General features: G+C 47.7%; 1 protein-coding gene across 1 annotated transcript; it reads right to left on the minus strand.

Annotated features, from left to right (window-relative positions):
• Window positions 1-2,460: 2,460 nt before the first annotated feature.
• On the minus strand, window positions 2,461-3,210 carry LOC138356872 (putative uncharacterized protein FLJ45035). The gene has a single exon (XM_069313220.1). It carries the CDS (start codon window positions 3,208-3,210, stop codon window positions 2,461-2,463), a length of 750 nt encoding a protein of 249 aa, XP_069169321.1.
• Between the last annotated feature and the right edge of the window lie 7,769 nt (window positions 3,211-10,979).

The following is a 10,979-nucleotide window of genomic DNA, read 5'->3' on the forward strand; positions in this document are numbered from 1 at the left end:
ACGAGAACCAGTCCTTCTAAAAACCGCAAGGGATGATCCCAACTTTATGAAGCATTCCGCTCTGTCTGACGTTGTGGAACAGGAACCATTCTTGTCTGTGAGCCAGCTTAATCACGCATAATACACACTGCCAGTGGAAGATGCAAGGGGAAAGTAGCAGGAGACAGAGAGGGAGACACACACACTGGGAAATAAAGACGCAATCAGACATAATGACAGGGATACAGAGAGAGAATCTCACAGACAGGGAATTATACAAAATAATCAGGGTAACAAAGATATAATAATAGAGAGACAGGGAAACAGAGATAATTATAGAGAGACAGGGAAGTAAATATATAATTATAGAGTGACGGAAACAAAGAGATAATTATAGAGAGACAGAGAAATAAAGAGATAATTATAGAGAAACAGGGGGAAATAGGGATAATTATAGAGACAGGGAAACAGAGATAATTACAGAGAGACAGGGAAATAAAGAGAAAATTATAGAGACAGGGAAACAGAGATAATTATAGAGAGACAGGGAAATAAAGAGATAATTATAGAGTGGCACGGAAACAAAGAGATAATTATAGAGAGACAGGGAAACAAAGAGATAATTATAGAGAGACAGGTAAACAAAGAGATAATTATAGAGAGACAGGGAAACAAAGATATAATTATAGAGTGGCACGGAAAGAAAGAGATAATTATAGAGAGACAGGGAAACAAAGAGATAATTATAGAGAGACAGGTAAACAAAGAGATAATTATAGAGAGACAGGGAAACAAAGAGATAATTATAGAGAGACAGGTAAACAAAGAGGTAATTATAGAGAGACAGGGAAACAAAGAGATAATTATAGAGAGACAGGGAAACAAAGAGAAAATTATAGAGAGACAGGGAAACAAAGAGATAATTATAGAGTGACATGGAAACAAAGATATAATTATAGAGTGACAGGGAAACAAAGAGATAATTATAGAGAGACAGGGAAACAAAGAGATAATCATAGAGAGACAGGGAAACAAAGAGATAATTATAGAGAGACAGGTAAATAAAGAGATAATTATAGAGAGACAGGGAAACAAAGAGATAATTATAGAGAGACAGGGAAATAAAGAGATAATTATAGAGAGACAAGGAAACAAAGATATAATTATAGAGAGACAGGTAAACAAAGAGATAATTATAGAGAGACAGGGAAACAAAGAGATAATTATAGTGAGACAGGGAAACAAAGAGATAATTATAGTGAGACAGGGAAACAAAGAGATAATTATAGTGAGACAGGGAAACAAAGAGATAATTATAGAGAGACAGGGGAAACAAAGAGATAATTATAGAGAGACAGGGGAAGCAAAGAGATAATTATAGAGAGACAGGGAATCAAAGAGATAATTATAGAGAGACAGGGGAAACAAAGAGATAATTATAGAGAGACAGGGAAACAAAGAGATAATTATAGAGAGACAGGGAAACAAAGAGATAATTATAGAGAGACAGGGAAACAAAGAGATAATTATAGAGAGACAGGGAAACAAAGAGATAATTATAGAGAGACAGGGAAACAAAGAGATAATTATAGAGAGACAGGGAAACAAAGAGATAATTATAGAGAGACAGGGAAACAAAGATATAATTATAGAGAGACAGGGAAACAAAGAGATAATTATAGAGAGACAGGGAAACAAAGATATAATTATAGAGAGACAGGGGGAAACAAATACTCAGACATAGAGAATGGTAAACAACGAGACAATCAGAAAACGAGACAGGTAAATAAAGAGACAGTGAGACAGTGAGTCAACAAAGAAGAAACAGTCAAACAGCGAGACGGGGAAAATGAGGAGTAAAACAGACAAACGGAGGCAGAGACGAACGATATGAAGTAAGACCCTTCAGATGGACGGGCACAAATAACACCTTAAATTAACTTATATTTCCAGACAGTCTTTTTCCCTGTCTAACAACAAGCTTCTTCTGTCATGTAGGATACACAAGTTTCCCCTTCCTCGTGGACAGTAACTTCCCCCGGTCCTGTAAGACAGACAGCTTCCTCCGTCTTACAGCAGACATATATATAAGGCCTCCTTACACGAGTGGACGGCAAAAAAGGGAAGTCAGGACGACATGAAAGACAGATAAAGATGTGGGAAGAGGAATATGATGACAAATGAAAGGAATAACAGCTAATGAGATCATTCTTGTCAGAACTGTGGCAGAAATACGACACCAGTCGACGTGTGTGAGAGTGGGAGGAGCCCTGAACGCCGGTCAAACACGAAGGCCGAATAAAAGAAGGGAAGGAGGCGCATGAAGAGAAAAGATTAATAGAGTCAAAGAGAGCTGAATATTAGAGCCGTCCTGGGCTTGAGGCAGAGGAGAATGGTCAAAATAGAGGAGAGGTGGAGAATAGCCAGGCGGTGGGGGTAGTGGACATGGTTAATGGGGGGAAGAGGTGGTGGAGGACATGGTTAATGGGGGGAAGAGGTGGTGGAGGACATGGTTAAGGGGTTGATAGTGGTGAAGGAGATAGTTAAGGGGTTGATGGTGGAGAAGGAGATGGTTAAGGGGTTGATGGTGGTGAAGGAGATGGTAAAGGGGTTGATGGTGGTGGAGGACATGGTAAAGGGGTTGATGGTGTTGGAGGACATGGTTAAGGGGTTGATGGTGGTGAAGGAGATAGTTAAGGGGTTGATGGTGGTGAAGGAGATAGTTAAGGGGTTGATGGTGGTGAAGGAGATGGTAAAGGGGTTGATGGTGGTGAAGGAGATGGTAAAGGGGTTGATGGTGGTGAAGGAGATAGTTAAGGGGTTGATGGTGGTGAAGGAGATGGTAAAGGGGTTGATGGTGGTGAAGGAGATAGTTAAGGGGTTGATGGTGGTGAAGGAGATAGTTAAGGGGTTGATGGTGGTGAAGGAGATGGTCAAGGGGTTGATGGTGGTGAAGGAGATAGTTAAGGGGTTGATGGTGGTGAAGGAGATGGTCAAGGGGTTGATGGTGGTGAAGGAGATGGTCAAGGGGTTGATGGTGGTGAAGGAGATAGTTAAGGGGTTGATGGTGGTGAAGGAGATGGTTAAGGGGTTGATGGTGGTGAAGGAGATAGTTAAGGGGTTGATGGTGGTGAAGGAGATGGTCAAGGGGTTGATGGTGGTGAAGGAGATAGTTAAGGGGTTGATGGTGGTGAAGGAGATGGTCAAGGGGTAGGTGGCGGTGAAAGACATGGTTCAGGGGGAGATAATGAAGGACATGGTTAAAGGGTAGGTGGTGATGGAGGACATGGTTAATGAGTGGGTATTGGTGTAGGATATGAATAAGGGGTTAGTGGTGGTGGATATGGTTAAGGGGGGAATTTGTAGAAGATATGGTTAAGGGGGAGGTGGTGGAGGACATTGTTAAGGGGAGCTGGTGGAGGGCATGGGTAACGGGGAGTTTGTAGAGGACATGGTTAAGGGGGAGTTTTCAGAGGACATGGTTAAGGGGGAGTTTGCAGAGGACATGGTTAAGGGGGGAGCTGGTGGAGGGCATTGTTAAGGGGAGATGGTGGAGGACATGGTTAAGGAAGAAGCGTGTGGAGGACATGGTTAAGGGGGAGCTGATGTAGGACATGGTTAAGGGGGAGTTTGTAGAGGACATGGTTAAAGGGGAGTTTGCAGAGGACATGGTTAAGGGGGAGCTGCTGGAGGACATTGTTAAGGGGAGATGGTGGAGGACATGGTTAAGGGGGAGCTGGTGTAGGACATGGTTAAGGGGGAGCTGATGTAGGACATGGTTAAGGGGGAGTTTGTAGAGGACATGGTTAAGGGGGAGCTGGTGGAGGACATGGTTAAGGGGGAGCTGGTGGAGGACATGGTTAAGGGGGAGCTGGTGGAGGACATGGTTAAGGGGGAGCTGGTGGAGGACATGGTTAAGGGGGAGCTGGTGGAGGACATGGTTAAGGGGGAGCTGGTGGAGGACATGGTTAAGTGGGGAGCTGGTGGAGGACATGGTTAAAGGGGATATATTGGTATACGGTTTACGTAGACCCGCACTCCCTCATGTAGTCTGAGAGCCTTTACAGGTCCAGGAACATGATCAACCTTGGCGTCATCTCTCCCTCAGCAGACACCGAGCCTCCCTCTATCTCCCGCTGTGGCGGCTGGGTGTTTCCCGCCAACCGTTCCAATGTTTTGACAATTCATAATATTCTCACCTACATCCATATATTAGTTTATGTGTCCTGTACTTCAACATTTAACACTAATTTCCCGTCATAACGATAAGCCACAAAATGTACATGGAAATGTTTATCTTAAACTCATTACACTGTTCTTCCTAAATGTTTGCAGGAACCTCACAGATGTTGATTGCTGTCTATAATACGCATGCGCACGCTAGCTCTTCCCTTCTCCGCACCCTCAGGTGTGTCCAACGGCTCTTGTTCATATTTTTCCATCCAACACGACAAGCCAATGAGAACCATACCCTTTACGTTCATGCCTCTTACATAATGGTTAAGGGGGAGGGGGGTGGAAGATGGTTGACAAGAGAGAGTTAAGGCAGTACGGGCTCACCATAGCCCGTGCTACTTGGAACTTTTTGTCCCAGGTAACAAATCTTTAACAACAATAACAACAACAGGAGAGTTGAGGGGCAGTTTAGTGACTGCGGAGAGGTGATGCCTATGCCTTTAAGACCCGCCCATTAACCTTGTTATACATGTTGTATTTTCTTTTGGTTTCCTGGTGTTCGAATTCTTTGCTGGTGATGGAGGAGGCTTCCCTGACTACTTCTTCAATACTTTCCCACTTGCTGTTCTTCCACACAGGGCAAGATGATTTTTTTACTTCAAAATTGTTACGTTTCCAGCTTCAACCCATGTCTCAGTTACAAGGGGCTGTTCATACCCACTTTGTCTTTTCCAATCAGTATCTTGTATGTTGTGAACATGTCTTTTCAGTTTCGTCTGTCCTTGAGAGGTTTAGAGATTTAGCTGCATTATTAAACTATCATCATTGATAAACCGTCATAATGCTGCCCTCATCTTGTTGCAAGCCTCTGCATAATAAGGTATTGATTCTAGCCCGGTGCAATTTATAGTACTTCTGCATCATTGTATAAAACTATTGTATTGTCTGAATACATTGTCTCGATGGAGTTCTTATTTAGGCTTATAAATCCTATTTTAATGTTTTGTAGCTTCCCATATGCTGCTGTTATTACACTGAGTATGTGTTTCTCTGATGCCATTGTTGAAGTTATATCCACATTCAAATCTGTTTATATTCAATACTTTGTCTCATTTCTCCCTCATCCATTTTTACTGTCTTACACTTCTTGGGACTGAACTCTAACAATCATCTGTGCCCTTTATCTTGGAGTTCATTAGGGTCTTTCTGTAAATTTTTGCTCTGCTAGTAAGACACTCGCCCGGCACTTCACGAGCGCTTTGACCTGGGTTCGTATCCTGGCCGGGGAGGATTGATCGGGTGCCAATCCCTAACTGTAGACTCTGTTCACCTACCAGTGATTGGGTACCTGGTTGTTAAATGATTTGGCGGGTCATATTCGGGGGAAAATTTGGAATAGGGACCAGCCCGAAATGCTATGCGTGCTAGGGGCTGTACAAGAATGTTAGAACTCTCGTATATATATAAGTAAGTAAGTAATTATCAAAAGAAGGCACCAAACCGGGAAGGCTATGTAGCACCATCAAATACGCAAAATAATCAGAGGGCGCTAAATATCACCGAGGATGCCAATACGAGAACAAAAACGCATAAGGCGAACGATATCAAAAGTATCTGAGTCACCAAGAATTCTATCGAGGGACAGGTGACCGCGAGGGGCGGTCGGAAAGCAAGACACACGCTCGTCCTGGAAGTCAGGACATTCAAGAAGGACATGCACGACCGTAAGAGAGACAACGCAACTAGGACAATAAGGAGCAGGGCGGCGCTCCATCAAGTGACCATGGGTTAAGCGAGTATGGCCAATACGCAACCTCGCCAGAGCTGTTTCCCACCGCCGGTTACGGTGGAAGGAGGACGGCCACGAGGAAACACAACATTTAAGAGTACGTAGCTTGTTACCAGTAACAGACAACCAAGAAGCCTGCCAACGGGTAAGGACTGAGGAATGGATAACCGGGTAAAAGTCGGAATACGGAATGCCTTTACGAGAGATGGGACAAGAGCGGACAGCTTCCTTAGCGGCAGCATCCGCACGCTCATTTAAAGACACGCCAATATGGCTGGGAACCCAACAAAACTCAACCGACTTAAATTTACTGTGAACGAGAAACAGCCAATGCTGGATCTCGACAACTACTGGATGAACTGGATTAAAGCACCCGAGAGCCATGAGGGCACTACGAAAGTCAACAACAACCACAAAGGAAGACTGATAACGAGAAAGCAGGAGACGAAGAGCATAGAGAATAGCATAAAGTTCCGCTGTAAAGATGCTAGTCTCCGGAGGCAAGCGACACATATAAGTGCGATCAGGAAAAACAACAGAGTAGCCAACACCGTCCGCTGACTTAGACCCATCGGTGAAGACAGAAACGGAGCGGGAGTGAGAAGAAAAGTGCTCAAGGAAAAGGCGTTTTAGAACCGTAGGAGGGGTAAAAGCTTTAGTGATACGAGTCAAGGATGTACAAAACCGCGGAAGAGGGACCCTCCACGGGGGCAAAGAAGGAACAACACGAGGAGAAACACCAGAAATACGAACGGAAAGAGAATCCTGTAGGCGAGATAACCGGACAGAAAGAGGGAGGTGGTGAAGAGGAACAGGAACCGCAGGAGGGGTAAAAGTTAAAGCACGACAGAGGCGAGAGGAAGGATGTTGCAAGGACCGCGCAAGATAGCGAAGACAGTAGCGATCACGGCGGTCCTGGAGAGACAGGAAGCCAGTGTCAACATACAAGCTAAGGACGGGAGTCGAACGAAAGGCACCAGAACTGAGGCGCAACCCAGTATGGTGCAAAGCATCAAGACGGCGAAGAGTAGAAGGAGAAGCAGACGAGTAAGCAGGGCAACCATAATCGAGCTTAGACAGGACGAGAGAGGAATGTAAAGCAAGGAGAGTGCGCCTATCTGCCCCCCAAGAAGTATGGGACAAGACCCGAAGGAGGGTAAGGGCCTTAGAGCACTCAACACGGAGGTAAGAGATATGGGGAGACCAAGACAAACGAGTGTCAAGGAATAACCCCAAAAGCTTCGCGGAATCTTTGTATTCAAGGGGATGACCATAAAGTGACAAAGAGGGACGAAGAACAACCCGTTTCCGCGTAAAAGTCATGGCACAAGTCTTAGAAGTAGAGAACTTGAAGCCATGACCTGTGGCCCAAGACGACACGGCATCAATTGCAAGTTGAAGCCGGCGTTGAAGGAGAGGCGAATCATCACCCTGACAACAAAGGGTAAGATCATCGACATAGAGAGCGGAGAAGACACCAGAAGGAAGAGAGGAAAGAAGACCATTGAGGGCAACCAGAAAAAGAGTAGTGCTCAGAACACTATCCTGGGGCACACCTTCGTATTGCTGAAAAGAGGGAGACAGAGCGGTACCAAGGCGCACCCGAAAGGAACGACGAGAGAGGAAGCTGCGGAGAAAGAGAGGGAGATGACCACGAAGGCCAAAAGAATGAAGTTGAGATAGGATATGATAACGCCAAGTGGTGTCGTAAGCCTTTTCTAGGTCAAAAAGGACGGCAACAACGGAGGTCTTCGCAGCAAAAGCAGTACGAATATAGACCTCCAAGTTCACCAGGACATCTGTCGTGCTGCGGCACTTGCGGAAACCAAATTGAGAAGGGGAGAGGAGGTGATGGTGTTCCAGGAACCACATCAGACGAACGTTAACCATACGTTCAAAGAGTTTGCAGACACAACTTGTGAGAGCAATAGGGCGAAAGTCCTTAGGGGAAGTACCCAGAGACCCCGGTTTTCGAACAGGGAGGACAACGGCATCGAGCCAGTCCTCAGGGACTGACGACGACTCCCAGATCCGATTATACAGACTCAATAAATACTGAGACGTGCTCGGAGGGAGATGGCGAAGCATCTCATAATGAATACCATCGGAGCCCGCCGCCGTAGAACCGCAGAGGGCCAGGGCAGAACGAAGTTCAGAGAGAGAGAAGGGATCATTATAGGGAAGCTGAAGATGAGTGCAGAAATCTAAAGGACGAGACTCAAGGACAGGTTTACGAAGAAGGAAAGATTGGGGAAGATGAAGACCAGAGCTAACAGAAGAAAAGTGGGAACCCAGTTCGGAAGCGACCTGCAACGGGTCCGCCACAAGAGTATCATGGAGGTGAAGGACCGGTGAAACATCGGGAACGAACTTACCCGCTATCTTGCGGATACGCTTCCAGATCTGGGCCAGAGGGGTTTCGGACGTAATTGTCGAGACATAAGATGCCCAACATTCACGTTTAGCCGTACGGATGGCCCTACGGGCCACCGCACTTGCTTTCCGAAAGAAAAGAAAAGAATCGGTCGTCTGCCTACGGCGGTGCTTCTTCCAGGCTGCACGCTTACAGCGGACAGCCCGAGCACAGTCCGCATTCCACCAGGGAACGCACTTCCGTGGACCCCGAGAGGAAGAGCGAGGAATAGAGCGGAGGGCAGCGTCGAAGACAGTGTCATGAAAAAGGAGGAGAGCGCGAGAGAGGGGCAGAAGGGAGAGGTCAGAGAGAGTAGCACTGAGGGAAAATAGGGTCCAGTCCGCCTTAGCAAACTGCCACCTAGGGAAAGAGAGGGAAGGGCGAAAAGAGAAAAAGGAAACAAGGATGGGGAAATGATCACTTCCATGGAGGTCATCAAGAACCTGCCACGTGAAATCTAAGTAAAGAGAAGAAGAGCAGAGAGAAAGATCAAGACAAGAAAGGGTGCGAGTTCGAGAGTCCAAATGAGTGGGCTCACCAGAATTCAGAAGAGACAGGGAAGAAGAGAGGAGAAACGGCTCAAGGAGGCGACCCCGGGTATTCGTCAGAACGTCACCCCAAAGAGAATGACGACAATTGAAGTCACCCAGCAGGAGCACAGGCTCCGGCAAGGAGTCTAGGAGGTGTTTCAAATCAGGAAGAGAGAGCGGGACACTCGGGGGGAGATAAATGGAACAAACTGTGTACCATTTCCCCACAAAGATACGAGCAGCAGAACAATGGAGAGGCGAAAGGAAAAAGTAAAGGAACAAAGGGAACATCAGCCCGAATCAAGAGAGCAGAAGAATTAGAAGCCCCAGCAATGGCTGGGGGGGGGGGGGGGAGAGAAAGGAATAGCCACGAAAACGACCAGGACGAGCACCAAGCATTGGCTCCTGGAGACAGACACAAAGGGGCGAAAACCGCGAAACCAGAAGTTGGAGTTCGAGGAAATTGGCGTAATAACCTCGAACGTTCCATTGAAGAATGGACAACGACGAGAAGAGAAAGGACAAAAACAGAGAACAAGGAAGAAACAAAGGCGAAAGAGCAACAGAGCACGTTAAAGAATATCAGGGTCGGGATCAGGGTCAGCAAAGTCAGGGTTAGGGGGCATGGGTAAACTGAGCAAAGACGGAGGGAAGGAAACGGGAGAACAGATCAGAGGCGGGCGGGCAGGGTCCGGAGGAGGAGGAGGAGGAGGAGGAGGAGGAGGAGGAGGAGGAAGAGGAGGAGACAACGGAGAGGATCCGTCAAGGACAGCAGCAGGAGGAGGGGGAGTAGAAAGAGGGGAGCGCACCCCAGCAAGAGCAGCAACCGAAAGGGAAGCAGGGTCCAAAGAAACCTCCATAGCAGGAACAGGGGGCGCAAGCACTGAAACGGGAGGGGAAGGAGCAACAGAGCCAGAAGGAGGAGCTGAGGAAGAAAGCGAAGCCTTCTTACCCGCCGGGGAAGAGGAAGAAGAGGAGCCAGGCTTACGCTTCTGACTTAAAGAGACCGGTGTCCCAGCAACTACGTACCGGGCAACGGATTCCAGTGTCTCAACCGGAGAAGCCGAACGAGAGCACACACGACGGCCGGTAGGAGAGCGATGGACATCTGCCCGCACCGACAGGCGGTGGGGAGAGCTGATAGATGGAGGAAGAGGATGGGAAGGAGGACCGGAGGGGGACGAGGAAGAAGACACAGAAGACACGACAGACCGGGTAGAAGGAAGGGGAACCCCAGACAGAGGACCAGGAGGAGGATCCTTCGGGAGAGAACCCGAAGGAACAGAGGAGGGGGCAGTGGGCGCATCAGGGTCCAAGGCCCGGAAACGGTTGTGAGTCTGAGGAAGGCGGGAAGGACGAGGAGAGGAAGAGCGCAACACGCGAGCATAAGAGATATTAGCATAAGGCGGGAGCCGGCGAACCTGGCGCCTCGCCTCAGGAAAAGATAAACGCTCCCGGTGCTTCAGGTTGAGGACGGCTGCCTCAAGCTTGTAATGGACACACGCACGGGAGAAGGTAGGATGGGCCTCACCGCAGTTGAGGCAACGAGCCTGGGGAGAAGTGCACTCCGACTTAGAGTGACCTTCGCCACCACACAAAGGACAGAGAGAGACAGTCCCGGAGCAGCGGAGGGCACCATGCCCAAACCTCCAGCACTTGTTGCAGAGCCGAGGAGAAGGAATGTACTCCTGGACAGAGCACCTGGCACCAGCAAGAATGACAGAGGGTGGAAACAGGGGTTTTCATCGTGACGAAAAGAATAATTCACTCACGAATGTGCCCCCACACCCACCATGGAGCCACAATTAGAGGCAGGACACCCAACAAGAAGCTATCGCTGATCTTGTCGGGGCCTCCTAGGGGTGCGTCGTGAGTATACGCCCCACAAACGCCACCTTAAGAAACCGACAGTCCGTCGAGATCGGGTTCAGTGACGAAGTGGGGATTGACAATAAAAGGTTCCCCTCGCTCTCGACGTCGGGTACTGCAGTTCTACAGGTGCATGAGTATGCCTCCTCAAGCACCCGGGCGTCAAAATAGAAGAAGTCCATGGAAGAACCAGAACGAGCAAAAGGTCGGCAGGAAACGGCAA

The sequence above is a fragment of the Procambarus clarkii genome, chromosome 74, assembly GCF_040958095.1.
Source record: "Procambarus clarkii isolate CNS0578487 chromosome 74, FALCON_Pclarkii_2.0, whole genome shotgun sequence".
Lineage (NCBI taxonomy): Eukaryota > Metazoa > Arthropoda > Malacostraca > Decapoda > Cambaridae > Procambarus > Procambarus clarkii.